At 43.7% G+C, this 27192-nt stretch overlaps 2 protein-coding genes across 5 annotated transcripts in view; both read left to right on the plus strand.

Annotated features, from left to right (window-relative positions):
* C1H19orf25 (chromosome 1 C19orf25 homolog) overlaps nucleotides 1-26420 on the plus strand; it is a 245185-nt gene extending 218765 nt beyond the window's left edge. Inside the window, exons 1-3 of one of the 3 annotated variants that reach the window (XM_075283692.1) lie at nucleotides 23681-23758; nucleotides 25363-25493; nucleotides 25578-26420. In XM_075283692.1, the coding sequence (XP_075139793.1) occupies nucleotides 25364-25493; nucleotides 25578-25768 (321 nt within the window). In that variant the 5' untranslated portion in view covers nucleotides 23681-23758; nucleotide 25363 and the 3' untranslated portion in view covers nucleotides 25769-26420. Of the gene's footprint in view, nucleotides 1-23680; nucleotides 23759-24625; nucleotides 24937-25362; nucleotides 25494-25577 lie in introns of those variants that run through there. The other 2 variants (XM_075283693.1, XM_075283694.1) reach the window with 2 other exon arrangements.
* REEP6 (receptor accessory protein 6) lies at nucleotides 7142-14397 on the plus strand. Of its 2 annotated transcripts, XM_075282446.1 has the most exons (6): nucleotides 7142-7297; nucleotides 7743-7836; nucleotides 10470-10608; nucleotides 11301-11469; nucleotides 11586-11659; nucleotides 14033-14397. In XM_075282446.1, the coding sequence occupies exons 1-6, from the start codon at nucleotides 7183-7185 to the stop codon at nucleotides 14048-14050; spliced, it is 609 nt and encodes a 202-aa protein (XP_075138547.1). In that variant the 5' UTR covers nucleotides 7142-7182; the 3' UTR covers nucleotides 14051-14397. The 2 variants fall into 2 exon arrangements, with proteins under 2 accessions (XP_075138547.1, XP_075138554.1); XM_075282453.1 differs by lacking the exon at nucleotides 11586-11659.
* Nucleotides 26421-27192: the final 772 nt, after the last annotated feature.

Below are 27192 nucleotides of genomic sequence, written 5' to 3' on the forward strand. Positions count from 1 at the left end.
CCCCCCCCTCCATCTGCCCCAGTGCCATGCCGTTCTCCCCCCTCCATCTGCCCCAGTGTCATGCCGTTCTCCCCCCTCCATCTGCCCCAGTGTCATGCCGTTCTCCCCCCTCCATCTTCCCCAGTGTCATGCTGTTCTCCCCCCCTCCATCTGCCCCAGTGTCATGCCGTTCTCCCCCCTCCATCTGCCCCAGTTTCATGCTGTTCTCCCCCCCTCCATCTGCCCCAGTGTCATGCTGTTCTCCCCCCCTCCATCGGCCCCAGTGTCATGCCGTTCTCCCCCCTCCATCTGCCCCAGTGTCATGCTGTTCCCTCCTCCCCTTCATTTGCCCCCCAGTTTCTTTGGGCCCCCTCCATCTCTGTCCCCAGTTTCATGCCGTTCTCTCCCCACCCGCTTCATCTTCCCCAGTATCATGCCGTTCCCCCCCTCCACTTCATTTGCCCCCCAGTTTCATGGGCCCCCTTCATTATGTTCCACCTTAATATTTAATACAAAACAAACACTTACACTCACCTTCTATCACTCACCTTCCATCGTTCCCCCGACGCTCCTCTCTCTCACTCCAGTGCAGTCACATACGCGATGCAGGAGCTGTGACCTCAGCTCCTGCTTAGCTGTGGCCCGGCTTGCGTGTGTAAGCGTGATGTGATGACGTCATCGCGCCTACACACGCAAGCCGGGCTGGAGCTTTAAAGCAGGAGCTGAGCTCACAGCTCCTGCTTTAATCGCGATTCAGCTCATCGGCGGACGGACGCCGATGAGCTGAAATCGTGACAGGCAAGTGCCGGGGGGCCCCCAGAGGCTCTGTGGGCCCCGGCACTTGCCCGACTGCCGAGCTGACCGGGACCATTTTGTTAGGGCCGGGCCGCGGGGCCCCGCTAAGCAATACAGTGTGATGGGGTGTGCAAATCAACAAAAAAATTCATTTTATTGTTACTGTTAATATATACAGTCTTGCTGCCTGTGCTAATCTATAAGAAACAGTTTTATTTAAAGGGTTGTCCAAGATAACATAAAATCCCTACACTACTCTAAACACCCTCCCTCACCTACTTTCTAAATAACATCAATTATCAAAAATGTATATTTCTCATTTCCTGATTATCTGGTGATGATCTGTTTCCAGAAATGGATCGTCACTACTACTCCCCCCCATCCACTCCATTAAGTCTTCTTCCAACGAGACGGCTCTTCCTTCTGATGCGGTCTTTGCACGCTCTTCTCCACTGTACGCGCAGCCATAGTGGCTGCCATGGAGCCCGTGACCTTAGGGACCTGGTGGGCCCATGTTTTGTTTTGTTTTTAAATAAAGCCGTTAAATAAGCCGTTACCTCCTGTCAGTTCCATAGTTATTAGAGTCTCAAGTAAAAGCAGGAGCAACAGCCAGTACAGTATCTGGAAGGTGATGAACCACAAATCAGCTGACAACCAGTGGGCCAGTCCAAGCCTGGTTATATGTTTTCCATATTGATCCCCAATTTGAATGTATGCATTGAGAACTTCGTTGACAGCCCATCCTTCTCCTTTGCCCCCATTGTCCAGTATGCGATTATCTTTTAAACTTTTATTTCTATTGTAGAAGTAATAAAAATGATTATATAGTATATTACTTGTTTTGTGTATTGGGCTCATTTATGTAATTATATAAAGACAGCTCAAGTTTGTAACAAAAAAGGATTCCTAGAGAATATAATGGAGGACAATATACAGAATGTAATGTATATCAGTATACACAATACAACTAAGGACAATAAACAGAATACAATGGAGAATAAAATACAAAATTAGGTAAACAATATATAGAATACAATGGTGGACGATATACACAGTATAATGGAGAACAATAAACAGAATATAATGGAGAACAATATCCAAAATAAAATGACAGAAAATATATAGAATACAATGATGAACAGCATACAGAATATAATGGAGAATAATATACAAAATATAATGCATAGCCCTCCAAACTATCAAAGGACAGAAAGAAGGATAGAATGTGCACACTGTGCCCACTTCTACATTGACTACACCCATTCCTATCCATTTTCTTTGTGCCCCCACACAATATTGTCACACTAACATTATATGCCCTCAGATTATAATATTTCCCTCCAATTGCCTCCACAGTATAAAGTCCCTCTCTTGGTGCACCCACAGTTTAATGTCACCCTCCAGTTGCCCCAGTTTAATGTCCCCTTCTAGCTGACCCCAGTTTAACCCCTTCCCGCCGATGGCACTTTTTGACTTCCTGACCAAGCTCGATTTTTCAAAACTGACTTTATGTGGCAATAACTTTGGAATGCTCCACTGTACCACTCACACTGTGCAGCGCGATAGGCGCCGCTGGGCAGAAGGGCGTCCCTGGCTAAGTGTCAGAAACACCCTTCTGACTGTAAAGCGCTACGCTACCGGGACCGATAGCGCTTTACCCAGGGCACAGATCGGGAAAGCCGACAGTGCGCTGAACTCAGCTCACTGTCAGCTTTCCAGCAGTATATAGAACTGCCTGTGCCCGATCTGATGAAAGGTCCTTTTTAAGGGACTAATCCAGTTATGAAGGGGTTTTGAAAGACCCCTGTATTAAACCCCCCATAAATCACCCCATTTTCAAAACTGCACCCCTTAAATAAGCCAAAACAGCATATACCTAGTATTTGAACCCTATAAGTGCTTAACAGGAATTAAAGGGGTTGTCCCATCACAAGGATCCTATCTATACTGCTTGTTAATGTGGATGTAAGACTTTTCCTAAATACATTGCTTCAGCAAAACTGCTTTGTGTGTCCACTATCTTACTTTATTCAATTCTTTGTGGCCACAGCCCTGACTTAGCTGCTCATGAGTCAAGTGATGTATCTGCCTGCTCTCAGGGGGGAGGGAGGAGGGGCTAAGTGCAGGGGAGCGAGCCTGTGTATCTAGCTATTCCTGTGTCTACACCATGTGACCTAGCTTCCTGTTAGCAGATAGGGGAGAGGAGCTGCTTTCATTTCTTCTGTTCTCCCAGTTATCAGGCTAGCTAATTCAATTGTGTTCATTATGGCAGAGACAGGCAGTCTCTGTATGTAACACAGAATGGAGTTGCTGCTGCCTGTACTTCATAGTCCAATATGGGTGGGCGGAGCTACACATGAATTTGGGGGCGGAGCTAAACGGCAGGTTGCCTGTGAAACCCCGCCCACCAAATGATGCAAGAAACCAGGAAGAAAGAAGATTTTACAGCAGTAAAGACTGATGAGTATGTGAGGTGGGAATACCCCTTTAATACAAAATGGAGGTGAAATTTTCAAATTTCATTTTATTAATATTTTTGTTTAGCCCTAGAATTTGCACATTCACAAGGGGTTAAAGGAGAAAACGCATCCCACAATTTGTTATGCAAGTTCTCCGGACTACCATAGTACCCCACTTGTGGGTGTAAACTAATATATGGACGCACAGCGAGACGCAGAAGGGAAGGCGCACTAAGGAGCTTTTAGAGGGCAGATCTGGCTGTGATCAGTTTCAGGAGCCATGTTGCATTTACAAAGCCCTTGAGGTGTCAAAACAGTGGAAACCTCTAGAGAGTGACCCCATTTTGAAAACCGCACCCCTCAAAGAATTTATCAAGTGATGTAGTAGCATTAGTAACCCCGAAGTGAATGTGTAAGCTGTGCGGAGTTTATTGGGTACACCAAATCCCATTCTATTTTCCCACTAGCTCCTATGACACGGACGGGGAAGAGGGGCATTCTGGGGGGTCAGCGCTGGTGTATTATCTCTCATAAGCTCTAAATATGGGGAGTCCCCTGAAAACGCTCGCACAGCTTACACATTTCCTTCTAGTCGCAGCCACTTATGTCCTAATGATTTGGCGACTTTTGGGGTTTTTGTCTTCACATTGTACAAGTTAGATTTTTATTTTCTGGCAATGTGGCCATATGAGGGCTTGGTGTTTGCGGTATTAGATGTGCCACCATTTTGGGGCCTGTAACTTATTGACTACATTTTATTAACTCTTTCTGGGTGAGATGTAAAAGGAAACATCAATTCTGGCATTGCTTTTTAGCATTTTTTTTTCCCGTACAGCATCAGTAACATGTCACCTTTATTCTGCGGGTCGGTACGGTTACGGCGATACCTCACTTATATTATTTTTTAATGCGTTGCTATTTGTGCAGAATAAAATTCAATTTAGGGAAAAAAATCAATTATTGTTGCATAGCCATCTTCTGAAAGCATAACGTTTTTATTTTTCGCTAGACAGAGCTGGTTGAGAGCTTATTTTTGCGGGAAGACCTCTTCTTTTTATTGGTACCATTTTGGTTTTCATCTGACCATTTGATTACTTTTTATTGAACATTTTGTAAGGGAAAGGTGGTGAATAATCATTATTTTGTGCGGTTTTCTACTTTTTATTTTAATGATGTTTGCCGTTCGGGTTAAATAATGTTTAAATTTTATTGTTCAGGTTATTACGGGCGCGGTGATACCAAATATTTAATGTTTTTTTCTATTTTTCTTTATTTTACATAATAAAACATTTTATATGGGAAAAAGGGATTTTTGGGGCTTTATTTATTTCTAATTAATTTTAGACTTATTTAAATTTTTTTATTTTTACTTTTTTATAATTTTTTTTTTTCTGTCCCCATGGGGATTGAAGCAGTGATCTGCAGATCTCTGCTTCACTAGATGTACGCTGCAATACACGTGTTACACGTGTATTGCAGTGTAGAGGAAGCTCTCAGCCTGTGTAGATGCACTGGGATGACAGCTTCCTTTTTGGCAGGATCAACCAGGTACGTGGAGGGGACGGCATGGGGCAGACCCAGGGTCACTGATCAGACCCCGGGCTGCCCATTACCAACACCGGCACCCTCCGAAACCATGCCGATCAGCGCCATAATATACTGAAACCCACCTCAGGGGTTAACACCCACGATCAGACCCGGTTCCGACCGCGGGTGTTACAGGGCATTAGCAGCCGTATGTTACGGCTGACACTCGCAGGGCATGGTCCGCACACAGAACATTTGTGCGCAGCATGCAGCCGCAGTAGTACTACGGCGGTTTGCGGGAAGTCCTTCCCAGCAGCGCCGTACTTTTACGGTGGATGTCGGGAAGGGGTTAAACTTGGGCAGATCAAGTGTGACATTAACCCCTTCCTGACATCCGCCGTACTAGTACGGCTTATGTTGGGTGTTTAAATATGACGGCTGCTCGGGAGTCGGCCGACCGCCATAGCCGTCAGGTATCTGCTGTTTTATACAGCAGACACCTGGCGCTAATGCCCATGATTGCGGGCATTAACTTCCCTGGCGCCTCAGTCAGCTTTGATTTTACTGGCGGTGCTTGGGCACCACCATTTTGCCGGGGGTTGCCAGCACCCGGAGCAAGTTCCGGGGCCTACGTCTTATTAGCATGACAGCCAGAAGCCTTGTGAAGTCTCCCAGGCTTGGCTTTCATTATTCTCTATTGCAGGCTATTCTATGCAGCCTGCAATAAAACTGCCGTTTTTTTGAAAATGCATTAGCATTGTAATGCATTGCATTAGTGATCAGACCCCCTGGAGTTCAAGACCCCTGGGGGTCTAATAAATGCAAAAAATAAATAAAGTTCAAATCACACCCCTTTCTATAGAACATATATGAAAGTACTTAAAGGAATTCTATCATTAAAACTGCATTTTTTCTCGCTAACATGTAGGAATAGCCTTAAGAAAGGCTATTCTTCTCCTACCTTTAGATGTCTTTTCTGCACCGCCGTTCTGTAGATATCCCGATTTTCATCAGTATGCAAATGAGTTCTCTTGCAGCACTGGGGGTGGTCCCCAGCGCTCAAACAGCACCGGGGGCATCCCCAGTGCTGCAAGAGAACTCTCCAGCGACAGCCTTTTCTTCCTCTGGAATGCCCACTCCACATTGTGTTTTTCAGATGGCTTCTTCAGGCTTTAAATGGGACGCATGTGCAGTTGGCTCTGCCATGCCCGCGGCCATTTTCTTATGGCTGCTTACATAGTAAGCTTGTATAAGTGGCCTCTAGAAAATGACCACAGGCAAGCGCAGTCGGCTCTGCCCGATGGCAGAGCCGACTGCGCATGCGTCCAATTTAAAGCAAGAAGATGCCATCCGAATAACGCGTCGCGGAGAGGGCGTTCCAGAGGAAGAAGAAGCCGTTGCTGGAGAGTTCTCTGGCAGCATTGGGGACACCGCCAGTGCTGTTTGCGCACTGGGGACTGCCCCCAGTGCTGCGAGAGAACTCATTTGCATACCGACGAAAACCAGATTATATACCGAACGGTGGTGCGAAGACATCTAAAGGTAGGAGAAGAATAGCCTTTCTTAGGGCTAGTTCACACGTGAACTGCCCGCGCGGGTTTTGACACAGAGAGAGACGCGGCGAGCCGCGTCTCTCTCTTGTCAAAACCCGCCCGCCGCGACCATCGCTGTCGCGGCTTAACCCTCTGCTGTCGGCTCAAATGAATGAGCCGACATAGGAGGGAGCTGCCGGGGGCGGAAGCCGCGCGGCTGAGCCTGCGCGGCTTCCGCCTGAAGAAAGGACATGTCCTTTCTTTTCTCCGCTAGCAGCAGCTCGCCGCTAGCGGAGAACAGAAGCCCGGCGGTCTCCATAGACCACCATTAAGGGGAGGTTTTGGACGCGAAATCCGCTGTCAAAAACCTCCCCTTATACTCACGTGTGAACTAGCCCTTAAGGTTACTCCTACATGTTAGCGAGAAAAAATGCAGTTTTAATGACAGAATTCCTTTAAATACTGTGAAACACCTACACATTAGGTGTCCCCAGTTTGGGATTTTTGTTAAGGAGTTAAAATATAAGTAAACCATATAAACTTGGTATCCTCGAAATCATACCGAAAAATAGAGTACAAGTGACGTCATTTTTTAGCTGCACAGTGACCGCTATAGAGGAGAGGAGAGGTGACTGGATTTAGTTTATACCTTCCCCGGCCTCCACATAGGTTGCTTCATTGTGTCGGTAACCCATTTACTCCGTTCTAGGATTGCGGTATCGGAATGATTGCACCCCTTCACCCCTATAGAGTACCGTATACCAGTCACATGGCCACCATACACCTGTCCACTACGGACACGCCCCCTTGATTGATTGGCTACTGCTCACGTGATGCCCGGAGCCCGGAGCTAGGCATCAGACGGAGGTGATCTGTGAGCCGGGGTCGCCATGCCGTCGCTACGGGAACGTTTCACCAACTACTTGAATGGAGACAACATAGTGTCCAGGCTGCTGGGGAAAGCGGAGGAGAGAACCGGGATCAAGAAGTATTACCTGGCGACTGGTAAGCGGCTTATGTTCACTGTAGCGGGAATAACCTGCCGTCTTCTCTGCCCCTGAGACCGCCTGTAAACGTATAAACCGTCTGTATCCTTATGTTAGGTTTATATGTGCGTGTGTAACACATATATATATTATATATATAACAGCTGCCCTGGGGGTAGCAAGTCCTGGGCTCTGGGGCAGTTTGCTGTACAGATCTGTCATCAGACAATGTGATAAGGATTGCATGGAGGGGGAGGGGAGGCTGTTTGTCTGCTGACACTAATCGTGTGAACCTGCTCTGCTTACACTGCCTGGTACAGGGGATTACTGAGTCTTTACACATTAATGGTCTTAGTAAATACAAGCTTTCTTTATGGTTGTGCTCAATAATATCATGACTTTCTGTAACGTGTAACCCATTGTATATGATGCCTCACTAATCTTGCACGCTTCTGTCTTTGTAGGCTCCATCTGCTCTCTGGGTTTGTACCTTGTGTTTGGCTATGGGGCTTCTTTAGTCTGCAATCTAATTGGCTTTGTGTACCCCGCTTACAGATCGTAAGTATTCCTATCTACCATACTGTCCTCATGGACTATTGTGCTGTTATACTGCGGAGTCTTCATTTTGCCATGCACATTGGACAGTTGGTTAAATAGTCCACATGTTGCTCCTCCATAAGCCTCTGAGCGTGTATATGTATTTCAATGAGGATAGGGGAGTAATCGATACGGTCAACCAGTAATCTAATGGGCATATGGAGCGCCTGGATATTCATGGTATATTGTAACACATGACATTTTTTAAACTAATCTAGATGTGGATCTTAATAGGAGATTAAAGGGGTTGGCCACTTTCAGACCGATATTGACAAACAAATGTACAATAAAAAGATATACAATTTTCCAATATACTTTCTGTATCAATTCCTCATGGTTTTCTAGATCTCTGCTTGCTGTCATTCATTCTGTTACTTCTAGTGGATAAAAGTCTGACCATGGTCATGTGATTTACGGTCCCTGGTCATGTGATTTATGGTCCCTGGTCATGTGATGAGCACACAGGTGCCGCTCGTTATAGTCACAGCACAGTAATCAGACATCTGCCTGGTAATCAGCTGTGCACTCATCACATGACCATGATCAGACTTTTATCCACTAGAAGTAACAGAATGAATGACAGCAAGCAGAGATCTAGAAAACCGTGAGGAATTGATACAGAAAGTATATTGGAAAATTGTATATCTTTTTATTGTACATTTGTCATTATTGGTCTGAAAGTGGCCAACCCCTTTAAGTATTAAAGACACTTAGTGCTCTGAACAAGTACATGCATCGCTTTATAAAGGAAGTGGGGGAGATGGCTGCTGTCTTGTATGTATTCTGAACTGTTCTTTGGTTTGTATAAAGTTTTCCTTTCTGAAGCATGTATGGTCATTACTTTCCACAAAAATGGGGAATATTTTTTTTTAACTATGTCTGACAGTTTTATGCTAGACTCACAATAGTGTTCAGCTCTCCGTTGTTGGGGTTCCGATAGCCAGAGAGCCTGTCTGCTTAAGAAGCAGTTAGTCGTGGACCCCATAATTCCTCCTTGCAGGACTTTTCTCTCCTCTGATTTTAAGCAAAGTGTTCTATTGAGACTCCAATACAGATATTAGCCTAGCCTTAGGGTGGATATTGAAAATGAATCACACAGTTTACAATAATGTCTGTGTGCTGCTGTTATACTGTTAAACTGTTCTTGTTCATTACTTGTTACCAGCCACATAGCTTTAAAACCTGCAAACCTATGCGTCCAATAACATATCAGCCATGAGAAAAGCATCAGTTTGCGTCTGTAGTACACTTGTTTACACAGTTGCTTCATAGACTCAAGCCTATTTAAGGATCTGTTTAAAAACATGTTTATTTTTTGGACTGCTCATATGGTCCATCAAGCAAACAGATATGTGAATAGCCCCACAGACTGCCATTTTTAGCGTTTTTGTGAATAAAGACTAAAGGCTCGTTCACATCTGCGTTCTTCTTTCCTTATTGCAGGTTTCCGTTTCCTGCATAAAACAGATGCAGGAGACGGAAGCCTGCAGGAGACTTTCTCACCCATTCATTTGAATGGGTGAGAAAGCTGTCCGGCCGTGCGCGGCAGTGAGCGTTTCGCGCTCTCCGCCGCGAAACCGGGTTTTATAATCCGGACACAGAGTCGGACATGCAGTACTCTGTGTCCGGATAAAAAAATCCGGTTTCGCGGCGGAGAGCCTAAAACGCTCACCGCCGCGCACGGCCGGACCCGGTCTATGGTTTCCGTCTTCTGCCATGCAGAAGACGGAAACCATAGTACGGACACATTGAACGCAGGTGTGAACCCAGCGTAACAGGTTATTTGTAACTGTTGGAATCCTTATTTTTGACCAATCCATTATTTATTTATTTTTAACATACAGCTTGGCAGCAGACTCATAGCGGAAGTGTGAACCTAAGGCTGTGGCCACACACCTGAATTTCCTGGCCATTTTCTTGAAGCTGCCATGGCAAACACCACTTGAAATTTGGTGATTTTTGTCGTGGAACACCTGCAGGAGTCTCGTCTAGATCTTTTCTGACTTTCAATTCTTGTATTCCAAAGGTTAAAAGCTGTGGGTGAAACATGCAGCTGTAACTGATATGCAGCGGGTTCAACACACACCCACAGTGCAAGTCACTTTTAGGCTTGGTTCACACATCAGTATGCCATCCGTCTGTTTGAATTCAGTTTGACACTTTAAAATGGACTGATGCACATACTGATTGTATACTGACACCTGAAGCGTTATCTGTCCTCTAGGGGACGGACAGTGTTTGCTATCAGCATAAAAAGGTGTCAGCATACAATCAGTATGTGCATCAGTCCGTTTTTAGTCTTAAACTGAATGCAAACGGACGGATGGCATACTGATGTGTGAACCAAGCCTTAGCTGTCTGATTTAGTTACAGCATATGGATGAAATTTGTATATAGGGGTTACCTGCCATGAAGTGTCAAAATGCAAATGTTTTGTGTATGTATGTGTTTATATATATATATATATATATATATATATATATATATATATATATATATATAATCACACTTTGCTTTAAAGTCCGTTTTTTGGTTTGTGGTCTGTTTTTTTTTCAGTAACTGATAAGCATCCATGTGTTTTTGTTGTTTTCTAGGATTAAAGCCATTGAGAGTGCAGATAAAACGGATGACACCATATGGCTGACATATTGGGTTGTCTATGGAGTGTTCAGTGTAGTGGAATTCTTCTCGGACATCTTTCTATTCTGGTTTCCCTTTTACTATCTGGGAAAGGTGAGCAGATGCTAAATATATTAAGAAATTTTCAATACTGAGATCATAGTAAGGCGTCCTTCAGACAAGCTTATGTTACCTATGCTTCACCCCTTCCCGCATGGGCAAGGGGCAGTTTATGCTCCATGACAAATCTATTTGTTATGGTGATCAAGTGGGCACTGTCACTGTACCTGTGTGATCAGTAGCAGGAGCCCAGCCATATCTTTGCTGCAGTTGCTGAGGATGAGTAACTCTGATCCCTGGAAGTTTAACCTTTTACATGCTGTGGTCAATAGCGAACATGACATTCAGAATAGATAGAGGTAAGGGGTTCTCTCTGACAGTCCCTTAGTTCCCTGCAATGCAATTGTGGGGTTCCGAGGGTTTCCCACGGCAGCCGAAGGTCTGGTTGTGTCCTCCTGAACTCCCGTGGACAGAAGGCTCAGCCAGACTAAATCAATGGTATCATTAATGACAGTGTTTTTTAAAAATAATATAGTAAATGTTAGTGTGAACGGGGGTTATAGAGAAATAAAAACTTTTTTTTTTTTTTTCATGAAGTGCAGCATTGGCTTCAAACTGTTTCAGTTGTAGATAATAATTTTTCATGTATATTGTTTGTTTCAGAACATTTTTATATGATTATGTAACCTAATGCTAGTAATGCTTGTATTTAACCCATTATTTTATACCAAACTATTTTCTTACAGTGTGCTTTCCTGCTCTGGTGCATGGCTCCTTTTACATGGAATGGCTCACAAACCATATACAGTCGCTTCATCCGACCGACTTTCTTAAAACATCATCAAACTGTAGATAGTGTTGTAAGTGATCTTAGTGGTCAGGCTCTGAACACTGCAGAAAATGTCACTCGGCAAGGTAAGTTTTATAAATGTGGCTCCGGATTAGGTGCCTTGATTGTTTGTTTTTTTTTTTTTTTTGTTTTTTGCTTCTCTCATTAAAATAAATCTCTTCCTTTCTCTGTAATGTCACAGTACTGCAGACTCTAACCAGCAGCAGATCTCTTCTGGCTCCAGAGGGAGGCCAGCAGGCCCTTCCCAGCACCTCTGTATGTACCTAAAACCAGCACCAGACAGAGAGCTCAGTTTGAAGCTACTTTTTGTGATATTGTGTGCTCCAGCAATTTCACTGAACATTTGATCCATAAATTCCACCTCTGTGTACAACAAGGCAGGATTTTGGCTTCAACTACAGATAAAGAGCCAGCACTGTTTTTGACACAAATTATTTTGTAGTCTGAATGTGGCTGTAGGGTTACCGCTGTTGTATTTATTAAAGAGAATGGAGAACCATGCTAACTTTCCTAACTATATTCTGTCAAGTAATTTTTCCACCCACACCAGTGGCCTCAGACTATAAGAAGTCACTTGTTCTCTGTTCGATACACCTAGGAGGGGCACTGTCCTCTTGTGGTCTGTGAAAGCAACGGTGTGGCTCCCACAGTGAACAGCATAGATTAGTAAGGCCTCCATCTTTTTCCTGCTGCTAGCATCACAATGACTGATATTATAATATAGAAATATACATTTTTATTTTTAAATATAGTAATTGTTGAATAAATGCATTGACAATTACCTACTCCAAACTGAGCTCTCTTACGTAGTTTCTAGGAGTTCTGTAGAAAGTTCCTAGTTCTGTGCATACACAATGGATTTTCTATCCTCACTGGTTAGAAGGCTTTCCTCCTGCAGTGCACTGGATGTTTTCCAACAGACCAAAGTACTGTATTATGTGGGAGAGTCCTTTTATGAGGGTTGTCGGTCATTATTCCTTGGCAGCTTGTATCGGACGTTGCAGCACAGAGGATCATGGACTATTGATCCCACAGCATTGTATTGATGTGGAGGGACTTTGGTAGCTTTGCTTGGCCGTTCCCTCATTCCTGAAATATTGCTCAGTTTTAGTGCTTTACATTTCTATAGCTGAGCAGGTTATTGATCTGACAGTACAATACTGTTTATGTAGTGTGTTGTGTTAAATTGTCTGTCCCAAAGCTGCTAATGAAGAGTGCCCACTGCATTGAAGGACTCTCCATGACCATGTACTGTATTATATGGTCATGTGAATATATTGCTTCTTTCATGGGAAATGTGAGGCAACTGCATTGTCTGCTGACAATATTAGCTAACAATGGAGGGTTTTCTGAAATCGGGTTATGCAATTATGACATAATTTAAAATCCCAAATTAAATATTTAACTTTATTTACCATTTTAACTCAATTATGAATATATTGGCACCATTTTTAAATTCTATGCTATTGATTTATATGCCATGCCACTGAATCTTGGTTCTGGTTATTCACAATGGCAGGGACAGGATGGCATGGATACGACATACTTGGAACAATTGGTGTGAGCAAGTTAACAACTATTCACTGAGCTGACTTTTGAGTTATTACTCTGTGTAAGGTCTTTGTCCTTTCACACTACAGACTTCCACCATATATAGTACAGTGGTCTGCTATGTCTGACAACTTGGAATTGTATTCTGTGAAGAGCCCTTGTAACTTTTGCCCATATGTTCTTTGCTTATTATTTGGAAATATATGTACATATACAACAGGTATCCTCCTGATATAGGATCATATCACAGATACTTATGGAAAGGAAAGTGCTAGAATGATGACTAAGTTACCAAGTAGGTAATTTGTAAAGATTTAGCATTGTTTATCCAAATAAATGCTTTCAGGTTTACATTTAATTTAAAGTATTTTCTACACTTCTCAGCACATGGGCACTGTGCATAACTTGCTATATTTGACATTTAATGGTAGCAATGGGCTGATATGAATGTCTAGCTATGGCAAATTTATATTATTTTTTGTTATAATCAAGTACCTAGTATAGAAGGGATATCTTATTTTACACATCATCATTTATCCACGTTCACTATGCTGGATATTAGATTAGTGTTTCCTATAACCACTGTTTGGCTCTAGTATATTAAGGAGGTTGTCAAGGCATATTTTATTGTTTTTATGCCTGGATAACTAGGGGAGGTGATCGTACTTGCCTGTCTCCAATGCTCCGTTGTATGCTCTAAGCGTGGTCCAGTCCTGCTGATTTGGCTTCTTCTCAAAGTGATCCTGCTCGGTGTCTTTGACATCATGGATCCCTTCTGCTGAAGTCTCTAATCGACCTCAGGAAGAGACCCGTGATGTCACTGGTAGTAACATCACATGCCCTTTGCATAGGCCACTGATTGGTCACGTGTGGCTCGTGCTTCCGCCACAAGTTGGTATCGGACTGCGCATGGAGGCATTGTGAAAAGAGTAGTATGAATTTTTTTTTTTTCCACTGCCCCTGTTCTATATAAAACTTAAAGGGGGTGTCCAGGCAAAAATGGACCACCTTTTTAAGTCACAAGTGATCATTCTGTTTCTGTAACTATGCCATCATTGTTCTTTTCTTTTTATGTAGCACTCAAAGAATCAGTGATCAGTTCCCTGGAAGCCAACAAGAGCAAGTGAAGGATTTGCTCCAAGTTTCTGCAGAGAAGTAATGCCACAAAAAGACTACATTTCACTCCAGGGTTTCTGTATGTTATTCACCGCTTCCCCATTTGGATTCCATTCTTTTTGTGTTTTGGTTTAGCATACCCATTAAATCTTACTGTTCACAGATTGACTGGTAACTAGTTTCTTAAGCAGAAAACTGCTGTGGTTATACCTGGTTATTGCTCAGATTTAATTTATATGTATGTTCTGAACTAGGCAGTGGAAATATGAAAGTGCATCTACAAAATTGTTTCTGCATCAGTACAAATACTGAAAAATGATAATAAATGGGACTTTGTTGTTGTAAAATGCTTGTAGGTGTCTTTCATTTAATAAAAAAAAAAATAGGCAAGAGGCTGCATAACCATCATTTCTATCGTAACAGGAATTTCAGCTCTCTAAACAAGTCTGTTTTGATCCTGGCAGTTGATTCCTTGACAACAGAAACTTTTACTTGGTTTTTAACTATTTTTAGACTGGATTTCAATGGTGCAGAAACCCGTTCATGGCCAAAACACCCATCTCTGGTGGCCACTGGCTAAATGAATTTACAGGTACACTTTTCCTCTGCGGACTTTCTGCCCCTATTATACCTATACAGAAAACACCAGTGTTTTCGAAAAGTGGGTCCTTGGCCCAAAGGAGATTTCCATGCTGAAACTCACTCGGCCAATCAGTAACATCATTGGTACTGCATGTGAGACTGCTGAAACCAGTGATTTATCTACAGCAGCCACATGAGCCTCAGCACTCCCAAATTGGCCAGTCCCAGTACTAGAGGGAACAGAGGACTGGCCACCCAAACATTGGACCTGAAGTAGGTTTTACACTACGTTCAAGACACAGAGGTAGTGCCTAAAGACAAAAAACTGCAGCAATTATACCTGTTAAGTAAAGGTATGAGATGAATAGCCTTTATAAAGGCCATTTCTACGTTTATCAGATTAAAATCACTTTTTTTTTTCTTCCCTTTCTCCAATGATAGACTCCCCTTAACAGAGGCGATTGACTATTAACCTGTAGTGAGATAGAATTTTTTTTCACACTGGGTGATTGTACATGCTTTTATACACACAAATTTATCTATTTCTTTTCTTATTTAGAATAAACATTGTTTTATCCAATAAAGATCTATATGATTTTCAGCAATATGGGTGCCAGTATATTGTTATATGAATTTGAGGAATTTGGACATGAGCTTGTGGAAGTGCAATTGTTGGATGGTAATTGGAAGCATCTGAGACAAGAATATAAGGTGTGGGAGGACATTTATTTAAAGAGGACCTCTCACCATCTTGGGCACATGTGGGAAGGGTGTTTCTGACAGTCAGGAATGCTCTTCCTCACAGTACCATCTACAGCGCTGTACTGCGGAGAGGAACGCCCCCCTCCCCTCCTGATAGTACTCGTCTATGGACGAGTACTGGGAGGGGGGGCTGTTCCTCACTGCCCAGCGTCATCGCTGGGTTTTAAGCAACGTGCCCTCTCAAAGTACAGCGCTATAGATGCTGCTATGAGGAAGGGCGTTCCTGGCTGACTGTCAGAAACGCCCTTCTGGCAGTGAAGAGGTACAGTACCGGCACCGATAGCTCTTCACCTGGGGCACAGAACAGGAAAACCGATTGTGCGCTGAATTGTCTGCTTTCTAGGGGTGTATTAAAACACACGTGCCCCAGATGGTGAAAGGTGCTCTTTAAAAAAAAAAAAAAAAAAAAAAAAAACGAGCAGCAGAAGGATCTCTATGATCAGTGTTTGAGTTCTGCTTTATGATGGGAGAGAAATGACCTCATAAATCTATGTAGTTTGAGGAGTCAGGAATGTCCCCAAGTATTTTAGCAAGCTGAGGTCCTAGTGGAAAGGGGAGGAGAACGTCATGAGGTGGTGCATTGTTAATCGCTTCAGACTTTTATTGGTTGATTTTATAATTGGACAGAGCGGAGTAGCTGTCCACTTCAGAGAAAAGACTTTAGTGAGAAACCACATGCACTTGTACACTCTTACAATTAGTCTTCAATCTCCCTCGAGTATATTCAAATGCCTCCACCTTGTTACAGAGCATATTACAGTAATAAATAATATGCCTTTATGTATGTTACATTGTAGAGTTGGAGAAAAACCGTTTTGAAGACTTCTGCAAATGAGGCAGTTGGTGCACTTGGGACAGACCTTCAGCTTTCTGTAGCACTGCTCTTGCCACTCAAATCTCTACCTTCTTCTGCCTGAACCACCCTGTGCAGTAAGAGCTGATCATCCCACTCATATGCAACTGCCCTTTCTACTTGAGTAGCAAGATTAGGGCTCTATGACCACCCCCAGTGCACCAACTTCCTCATTTGCATAAGACTTTTTTTTTCTCTCCAAATCTATAAAAGTGACATATATAACAAAGACATGTTGTTTATCACTGTAATGTGCTCTGTAACACAGTGGTGACCGCTGAATATATTTGGGGAGGTGGTAGACACCCTTAATCTCAGACACCCATTAATGTTTAATAACAGATGGGGTTGCATCTTTTGTTAACAAGGAAACTATCGTACATGCAAACAAGACCAGTCTCAAAGGTCATGCTACTTTGTTTTATCTATATGGCAGGGCAAAATATACTTTGCTTTCTACAATTACACATTGACTAACAATAGCATTCAATGCAGTAAAAGTGAACAGTCTATAAACATGTTTGTTTACCATTGATGGCTGTATTACAAAAACTTGCTTACATGACAAGAAAGCAAACAATCTATGTCAAAGGTGTGCCTTGAAAAGTCTGTGTCACTGCAGTGGTTTCAGAGATGTGAAAGTTTATACATATAGATAGTGGTTGCTACAGGGCCTGTGACCTTGCTGATATATATATACAGTATATATATGACCTATTTATTTACCAATCACCAGTCCTGCCCACGGCTGCCACTGGGGGCCCCGTACATCCCATATCATGTCACTAGATAGCACCAGAGAACATTTGTGGCCCTGCTAGCAGCACTGTTGGTGTATACACAGCTTTTCCGCAACTTTTTTTTTTTTTTTAACCACAATGTGTGGATGAGATAAATGAAATCTCATTCACTTGGCTTGTATTCTAAAATGCCATTTTTTTTTTTTGCACAGCAGCCAAAAACACTGCATTTCTACAACGTGGAACGTGGTTATTGTTTGTGTAGCTCCCTTTTAGCTGTGCACACCTTTTTTCAGAGGTATATTTATACGTATCTAATTTATTCTAATAGTGCAAGAGTGTAATAAATCCTAAAATTAAAATAATAAAGTATTCACTTCAACACGTGATTAATCTTACGCATACATTGCAAGGCCAAAAAAAAGGGTCAGAATTAGAAAAAAAAAATAAGCGAAAGAGGCTTGATAAAAGCTCCTGAAAACTTACAGAAAAAGATCAGCTGTTTGAGTCCACTTCTGGCACCCCTACTATTCATCATACAGATAATTCTAGTTCCAATACAGTGGTTGGGCACCCATTACTGCACCTTAGCTCCCATTGATGTGAACAGGAATATATATATTCTATAAATATACATTCCTATTCCATAAATCCTTAAACTTGGACAACCTTTTAATAGAGATGAGCGAGTAGTGAAATATTCTATATTCGTTTCAAGTAGACCCTCAACATTCAACTATTGGACCGAATATTGAATCTCATTATAGTCTATGGGGAAAAAATGCTCATTTCAGGGGAAAGCACAATTTAACTAAGGAGAATCACCAAATCCACAATGACGCCCCAGGAAATGATGCCATCATCTTTGCAATGCAACTGGAACAGCAGGGGAAGCATGCCTGGGGGCATCTAATACGCCCAAGTCCCAGTATTACCCCACTATCACAGCCTATCAACTAGACACTCCAAACTCAATAGAACCTCTATGAAAGTGGAAAAATACTTGGAAACCTTCTTTCCTCCACAATACAGGTAGTCCTCGGGTTCCGACGGTCTCGGGTTACGACGTTTCGTGGTTACGACTAGAGATGAGAGCTCCCTTGTAACAGAAAACTGCCAGCACTCCCAGCTAGCAAGGACTATCCTGCGGCAAATCAATGCTGGTTCTGCAGCAGGCTCGTCCTTGCTCATCGGAAGAGAGCTGGCAGCTTGCTGTTACAAGTGAGCTTGTAAAATAAAACCCTGAAACAGAATGTGAAACTTACCGAACGGTGCAGGGTGGGCGGGCGGGCATTCAGGCCTCCTCTTCCTCTGATGTCCTGACCACTTCCTCCGGCGCTCGCGAACTGGTAATGGCCTGGGCGCATGCGCAGTATCATAATGCTTCTATTACGGCTACTGCGCATGCGCCCAGGCCATTATCAGTTCGCGAGCGCCGGAGGAGGAGGACGGAACATCGGAGGAAGAGGAGGCCTGAATGCCCGCCCGCCCTGCACCGTTCGGTAAGTTTCACATTCTGTTTAAGGGTTTTATTTTAAAGGGGGGGGTAGTTCCGAGCCGCTGCACACTAAATCACGTTGATCCGTTCCTACGCGGCGTCGGTATGGTAGGTTTCCGACTTACGTCGAAATTCGGTTTACGACACCACGCAAGAACGGATCGACGTCATAAGTCGAGGACTACCTGTAGTTGCCCATGACAATCACAGATGGCATAGGCAATGGGAAATCCAACAGCCCCCACCCTTAACTGTCATTGTGTATGCGTGTGTGATGTGGTGAGACCTCAATAAAATACTTTTCTGGTCCTTCACGTGAACCCTTCCAAATTAAGTTAGAGTCCCTTAAGCTGAGCTACCAGCAGAGATTGAGGCCCTTGAGGTGACTCAAGCCTTTTTACCAGCATAGTTTTAGGCCCTTTAAGTGAGTTGCGCCTTGCACCAGCAGAGTTTTTTTGCCCTTTGGGTGAGTTGAGCCTTGCACCGGCAGAGTGTTAGCCACTAAAATGGTGGTTCCAAAACCATAACTCTCATTGTGTGGGATTGATGCAGTGGATTGGACTGAGGACCCAGACATTGACCTTGATTGTGATTGTGAAATTGATAACATTTTGGCATCAAGTCCTGGGGGTAACTTTTATTTAGAGGACCGCAAAGGTGGAGAATTGGCTGAAACCACTACTACCGGTAATGGTCCTCTAATATCGGACTCTACATTACCTCTACAGGGTTCTGATCAGGTGTTAATAGTCCAAACAACATGCTCCAGTACTTTAGATGTAGATCAGAAACCACTTTCCCTTCCGACAACAAATTTAACCAAGGTTCATCATTATCATCCTGCTGAGATGGAGCCACTAAAGGAAACCTTGCCTTCCAAGGCATGTTCTGGAGCTGCGACTGAGCCAAATCTTATCACAGAGTTGTTTGGAACTGAACAAAATTCAAAGTGTCAAAAGACTTTAGAGACTGTTGAAAGTAATGGGATCCAGAATGAGGAATTCATCACAAGGCTGACAGACCCAACTCCACATGCTGCAGCACAAGCAACCAGCAGTCAGACTAAGATTGTCTCTTCTTCAAGTAAGGCACAAGATTCTTTGGAACCAGAGCAGGAAAAGCCAGTGATTGCCATTGCAGCAGTGCCTAGGCCATCTGTCAGAGCAGTTCATTCAGAGATTGAATTGGAGAAAAATAAGAACATTTACTGTGATCGAGTCTTCTTGCACATTAGTGGGCATGGACAACCTAACATAGAAGATCCTCATGCTGAGCTGACCTCATTACTGAACAAGATCAACCAGGACAATCAGGGCTGGAAACAGTCAACAGATCTTACCGAAAGGAATCATCCTCGGTTTGGAAAGAAACTATCTAAACGTTGCACCTTTAATTGAGTTGAGCATTGCACCAGCAGAATGTTAGGCCCTTTGGGTGAGTTGAGCCTTTAACCAGCAGAATGTTAGGTCCTTTGGGTGAGTTGACCCTCCAACCAGCATAGTTTTTGGCCCTTTGGGTGGATTGAGCCTCTAACCAGCATAGTTTTTGGCCCTTTGGGTGGATTGAGCCTCTAACCAGCAATGTTGTTGGCCCTTTGGGTGAGTTGAGCCTTGCATCAGCAGTGTTTTAGTTTTTGGTCCTTTGGGTGAGTTGAGCCTTGAACCAGCAATGTTTTTGGCCCTTGGGGTTGAGCCTTGCATCAGCAGTGTTTTAGTTTTTGGTCCTTTGGGTGAGTTGAGCCTTGAACCAGCAATGTTTTTGGCCCTTGGGGTGAGTTGAGCCTTGCACCAGCAGTGTTTTAGTTTTTGCCCCTTTGGGTGAGTTGAGCCTTTAACCAGCAGTGTTTTAGGCCCTTTGGTTGAATTGAGCCTCTAACCAGCATAGTTTTTGACCCTTTGGGTGAGTTGAGCCTTGTACCAGCAGTGTTTTTGGCCCTTGGGGTAAGTTGAGCCTTGCACCAGCAGTGTTTTAGTTTTTGGCCCTTGGGGTGAGTTGAGCCTTGCACCAGCAGTGTTTTAGTTTTTGGTCCTTGGGGTGAGTTGAGCCTTGCACCAGCAGTGTTTTAGTTTTTGGCCCTTGGGGTGAGTTGAGCCTTGCACCAGCAGTGTTTTAGTTTTTGACTCTTTGGGTGAGTTGAGCCTTTAACCAGCAGTGTTTAGGCCCTTTGGGTTGAGCCTTGCACCAGCAGTGTTTTTGACCCTTGGGTGAGTTGAGCCTTTAACCAGTTTTAGTTTTTGGCCCTTGGGGTGAGCCCTAAAAAATTATTTTTCAGGCTCTTGGGGTGAGCTCTAAAACATTAATTTTCAGGCCCTTGGGGTGAGCCCTAAAACATTAAGTGGGTTTTTTAAAATTATTTTTTAACAGTGATGGTGGTGGTGTTGGAAAGGAATTTGTGACCTAGTACAGACACATGGAACTGTGTCTCGTCAGTATTGTTGACGGGACATGCTGGTTGCGGGTCCACAATATCTGCTATCCACTCTAACATCGGTTCCTGGTGCTCGGGCCTCGTCAGCGGGGTACCCTGCGCCCTGCTTGACATTGTGGCACTGCTGGCTGCCCCTCTCCAGTAGCTAATTGGATCCGCAGTCAAGCTACTGCGGCCTGGATCCCCAGCTGGATTTCCACGTCCCTGTTCTTGTCCCTTTGTGCTAATGACGAGGGGCACTGCTGGCTGCCCCTCTCCAGTAGCTGGACTGTGGCCTGGATCCCCAGCTGGATTTCCACGTCCCCATCCTCTGATGCTACCCTGACGCATTGTCAGATGTGTACAGGTGACAGTAGAAAACTTTATTCTTTCAAGCTTTTGTGAAGCTTTGGCAGGTTCAGTGTATGTGTACACTGTTCCTACAGTTTAGCTCTGAAAAGAGTTGTTAAGAATTATCCTGCCTAGCAGAAGCTAAAATCTCTCTCTGACCCTGATCACAATATCTCTCCCTATCTCACCAAACCACATCTGACACGAACATGGCGGACACTATTCTTATAAAACCGAGGTCACCTGATTTAGCCAGCCAATGACTTTTTCCTATTTTTTTTCCGATGCCTACATTTTCCTGCTTCCTGTCCCACCTTCCCTGCAAAGTTATTGGTGCAAAAAAAAAGCGCCAGGGAAGGTGGGAGGTGATACGAATTTTTATTGCGTTTACCGCGTGGTATTCGTTCGAAATCGAATATGTCGAATAGCCTGATATTCGATCGAATACCTACTCGATCGAACGGTATTCGCTCATCTCTACCCTTTAACGTCACCCCAGCGTTATCGTTTATAGATAGTCATTACTCCTTCTTTTAACATGTGATCACCCTCAGACTGCTGTTAGCTACAGAACGTCATAAAATTAGGCTAAAATGATTCTCAGTGACCCATTTGGAAGAGGAGTTGGACCCGTAGGGACAGGGTTATCCACAAAAGGGGTGGGGTTAAGCCAGGAGCCAACTCCTGTTGCTCACTTCAAAGAGCCGCTCACATCGCTAGTCTTCAGGCCTCACCAAACTTACAGTCCAGTGTAAACGATATTACCCCTACTCCCTTCGACATACAGTCTCACGTAAAATAACATCAGTCTTATGTAAATAAAATCTGAAGCCCTTCTACTGCCTACAACACAGGTCAATGTAAGCAAAATGATTTCTCTTATGCTAGGTTCACCTGTCCATTTAAAAAGCGGTTACATCATACCTCCCAAATTTCGAAGAACAGAAAGATACAAAATGTGCGGCGTGCCGCAGCAAGTTTAGCTCCGTCCACTTTTATGTTGACTCCGCCCATTCTCATTCATTTTTCATGTGCCCCTTCACAGTATAATCTTCCTACAATCACCTGTAAATTATATGTCCCCTCTCCATCTATCTCCCAGTTTCATATACCCCCTTCATGTGCTCCCAGTTTCATGTCCCCCTCCATCTGCCCCCAGTTTCATGTCCCCCCTCCATCTCTGCCCCCAGTTTCATGTCCCCCTCCATCTCTGCCCCCAGTTTCATGTCCCCCTCCATCTCTGCCCCAGTTTCATGTCCCCCTTCCATTTCTGCCCCTAGTTTCATGTCCCCCCTCCACCTCTGCCCGTTTCATGTCCCCCCCCTCCATCACTTCCCCAAGTTTCATGTCCCCCCTCCATCTCTGCCCCCAGTTTCATGTCCCCTCTCCATCTCTGCCCCCAGTTTCATGTTCCCCCTCCATTTTTGCCCCCAGTTTCATGTTCCCCCTCCATTTCTGCCCCCAGTTTCATGTCCCCCCATCTGCCCCTAGTTTCATGGACCCCTTTCATTATGTTCCCACTCAATGTTTTCAACAACAACAAAAAACACTGATACTCACCTTTCCCTCGCTCCCCCGCAGCTCTCTCCGCACTCTCACTCATAGAGTTGTAGGCGCGATGTGAGTGACGTCATCACATTGCGCCTACACATCCAAGAGCCAGATCGCAGCGGTAAAGCAGGAGCTTAGCTGTGACAGCTTCTGCTTTACTCACCTGTGTATTCAACTCATCTGCGTCCAGAGGATGCAGATGAGTTGAAACCGGAACATACCTCCTGCCAACTGGGACTGAACCCCGAATCCGGGAATGTCCCGCAGAATCCGGGACTGTTGGGAGGTATGGTTACGTGCAGACACCCATGGAACCCAATAGGTTATAAGGGGGTCCGCCAGCTTTCCGACAGTTTGAAACTGACAGAGAGAAAGTCCTCCTTGTAAGACTTTTGTCTCTAACGATTTTAGGCAGAATCTGCGGCGGAGCCTCCAACGCAGAAATGAATCCAACTTTATTTGTATAGGGCCAACATATTCTGCAGCGCTTTACAGACATTGTGGTCACTGTCCCATACAGGGTTTACAATGTAAATTCCCTATTGGTATGTCTTTGGAGAGTCGAAGGAAACCCATGCAAACACAGGGAGAACATACAGACTCCATAGAGATGCTGTCCCTTCAACCACCACAAATGTACAGTCCCATGTTAACCTCACCCCCATCCATGTAATATACAGTCCCACGTTCACACACGGCTCCCCTTTCTTCTGCAGCTACTAGAGTGGAGTGGTTCAGAACAGTGTGCCGTGAACCCAGTAGATGGCGCTGCCTTCTGATTTTCCTCACTCTATTTTACGGTAGCATCTACCATATATAACACGTCCTGCTTCCCATGCTGAACGCAGCTCCTCCTCTTCCGGTGACGTCACCCCATTCTGGACACGACCTGTATGTAGCTGGCCGTGCAGCTTCCGGCTGTTGTGGCGGTGCCCTGGCCCAGGTGTGTTATGAATGTGAGCAGACATGGAGTGCTAGCATTAGCTGTGAGCTGCACACATGGCTCCTTCTCCCTAGCTGGTCATGTCCTGCAGGTGAAGCATCATGTGATGCGGTGTTTTTATCCCCTCTCTGGTCTGTACACAGCCTTATACTCGGGGCTTCTTGTACTGTGTGTTTCTGACAGGTCAATCTGTATGGTATTTACTAGGATGGTAATACTTTGTATTGGCACGTTGATGTGCATGGTGTATCTGCATGGATTATAATGTAGGCTTCACCTCTGCTCGGGGTTGCTGATGTCTGCTTGTTCAGCTTTAGAATTACATGAATGGATTTTAACTTTTTCATTAAAAATGTCTTTCTTTTATGTATTTTTGAGTCCATTTTTGATAGGAGGGATTGTAAGTTTAGGACACCAGGATATGTCATCTGCTTGTTTTAAGCCCTGCTATAGTTATATAAATACTACTGAAATATAGTACTAAAATAGAGTGGGGAAAACCTCCAAGGCTATACAAAGTCTGGTGACTGACGCTAGGTTCACACTAGCGCTCGGGTTTCCGTTCTTCAAGGGGATGCTAAAAATGGAAACACTTTTTGCTTAAAGGGGCTCTATCAGCAAAATTATGCTGTATGAGCGCCACATGTGTGAATAGCCTTTCAAAAGGATATTCAGGCACCACTAATGTTATTTTAAACCTCCCCCCGTTTTAAAATAAAAACATATTTGTAAATCATAACTATCGTGGGCAGGCCTCCACGATCCGACGTCATCTTGCTGTCACGCTTTCCTCTTCTTTCTTCTTCCAGCGATGTCCTCCGGTCCTGGCTCTTCCCCGCCTTCATCTTCTTTTCTTCCGAAATGAAGAAGTTTGAATAATTTTGCTGATGGAGCCCCTTTAAAAAGCAGTTACTCACAGAAACCTGCAGACCACATAGACTATAATGGGGTCCATGTGGTTTCTGCACGAGACATCCGGAGAGAGAAATCCTGCAAGCAGCATCCATTATAGTCTATGTGGTCTGCGGGTTTCCTTAGGTCCCCAAGTGGACTTCCCAAAAGGAACCCTGGACACAGATGTGGACCGTCCTTAAAGCCCTTCTCTGCTAATTTGCATGGGAATGAAAAGACAATTTTACAAGAATGAAGCAACAGTCCTGAATAAGAAGTACATCATTGTAAGGGTTGGTTCACATTAGCGTATGTATTCCATCCGGTTAGAGTCCACATGGAGACCCACCAGATGGAATACAATTGCAAGCGCTGTGCTGTAAAAGCACACGGACCCCATAGGCTATAATGGGGTCCGTGTGTTTACCACACACTGCCCGCACAAATCATTAATCATTCGTGCAGTCAGTGCGTGGCAAGCACACGGACCCCATTAGAGTCTATGGGGTCCATGTGCTTTTACAGCACAGCGCTTGCGATTGTATTCTGTCTAGGGAGTCTCCATGCGGACTCTAACCGGACAGAATACATACGCTAATGTGAACCAGGGGTAAACTGTGCTGACTACCCTACAAGGCACTGTGATCAGTTTATAGCTCACTTTTGTACTGATACTCTCTAAAATCATATGTCTGTTTTCAATCTAATATTAGGATGACATCAAGAACAAAGAAGCGCATTGTTCTTCCCTCTCGTCCTGAGCCCCCCAGTGTCGATGAAATTCTAGAAGATGTTCATGGTGCAGTAGTATCTGATCCTGTGTTTGCTTGCAACCTTAGTGACGGTATGTTGTACTCATATTGCTGAGCACTTTTATGTTTGTCTTCCCTCCCTTCAATCACTTGTCATTTCCATGCTATTCTGTCAGATTCTCTGATCCCTTCACAAGAGGCCTCCAATGATCACGACAAGCAGTACATGCAGAGCTGCGCCTATGTGCAATTGAACTACAAATTAAAAGAAGCCCAGGGAGATCTAAAGGAAAAATACGAGACCTTGAAATCTTCTGGAATTAAGCTTGGAAAAGTTATAGAAGAGTTGAGAGAGGAAGCAATGTGACTTATTTTCATCCCGACAGAACCGTTGCATGGTATGGAATTGGATGATTTGTTGGTGGGAGTACTTGTCTTATTTAAAGTATTATAGATGGCTAAGAAAATCTGAAGTATGCTAATTATTTGTATGGAATATCTTCAAGAAATGTTTTCAGCATGGAAATTGTGTCACTTTATTAGTTATGTGTGCTTCACCATACACCTATCAGTTCTCCATGTGGTACAGTGAGGAGGATTCAGACCTGGTCATGGACATTGTTGATACTCTGGAGAAGAATGGCTACTGTGGCTATGTTGAGCACCGTGATAAAGCAGCTGGAGTACTTGCCATTTCATCAGCTACAATGATCATTCAATCCAGTAGGATATCTTTCCTTGTTCTTTCTGCTCATTCTTTAAAAGAGTGTTGGTACAAATGGGTGTCTGAGTGGTCCCTAACAAATGTTATCGAGAATGAAAGTGCCAGGGTAGTGCCAATATTGGTTAATTTGCAAGATACCCAAACACCTGTTATTTTAAGAATTCTAAATGGCCTCAAATATAACAGCAGGTATTTTAGAAAGCAGCTTCTACAAACTATGAAGAACACAATTCGTCGCTGACCATATTTCTGCCGTTCTGTCTATATTTTGTTGTAAATAAAGGTTTTAATAATATCCGTAAGTTTTTTTTTTTTTTTTTTTTTTTTTTTTTTTGTTAGGTTATTTATAAATATGTCCTTACATACTTTCTATGCTACTTCTAGCAAAGCAAGTGCTCCTCCCCCTATGCTTGCATTGACAGCACAAGCCGTGTCAGGATACATGTGAAGACAGCTTTTTAAGTGCTGTCAATCAGCTGAAAAGAGAGAAGGCAGGGCCTCAGGGCACTAGTGGCCTCATTTACATATAGTTAACAAAGGGAATCTGTCAGTAGTACCATAAATTGGTTATTTATTTTTTATTTATTTATTTTTTAAATGTAGATTGTGAGCCCCACATAGGGGCTCACAATGTACATTTTTCCCTATCAGTATGTCTTTTTTGGAATATGGGATGGAAATCCATGCAAACACGGGGAGAACATACAAACTCCTTGCAGATGGTTTTTTGCCCTTGGAGGGATTTGAACACCAGGACCCAGCGCTGCAAGGCTGCAGTGCTAACCACTGAGCCACCGTGTGGCCCCCTCATAAATTGGTTATTGACCCCCTCATAAATTGGTTATTGACCCAGTACCTGTTAGAGGTGATTCTGCAGTTTCCAAGTATGCCTCGGTATTCTGCTTTGAGGCCCCCATTTTCATGTAAATCACTGTGTTAATCTTATGCAAATGAGGAGAAAAGTACTTTGCCCTAGAAGCAGCTTATTCCAGCTTGGTAAGGTAAAATGTATACCTGTGAAGTCTATATTTCTCTTCTACACATAGTATCTACATACTTCAACTTCA

The sequence above is a fragment of the Leptodactylus fuscus genome, chromosome 1, assembly GCF_031893055.1.
Source record: "Leptodactylus fuscus isolate aLepFus1 chromosome 1, aLepFus1.hap2, whole genome shotgun sequence".
NCBI classification, from domain to species: domain Eukaryota; kingdom Metazoa; phylum Chordata; class Amphibia; order Anura; family Leptodactylidae; genus Leptodactylus; species Leptodactylus fuscus.

Coding starts and splice junctions, on each gene's coding strand:
- REEP6 (XM_075282446.1), top strand. CDS start 7,183: ATGCCGTCGCTACGGGAACGTTTCACCAACTACTTGAATGGAGACAAC. Junction 7,298..7,742: donor GAAGTATTACCTGGCGACTG/GTAAGCGGCTTA, acceptor CTGTCTTTGTAG/GCTCCATCTGCTCTCTGGGT. Junction 11,470..11,585: donor AGAAAATGTCACTCGGCAAG/GTAAGTTTTATA, acceptor GTAATGTCACAG/TACTGCAGACTCTAACCAGC.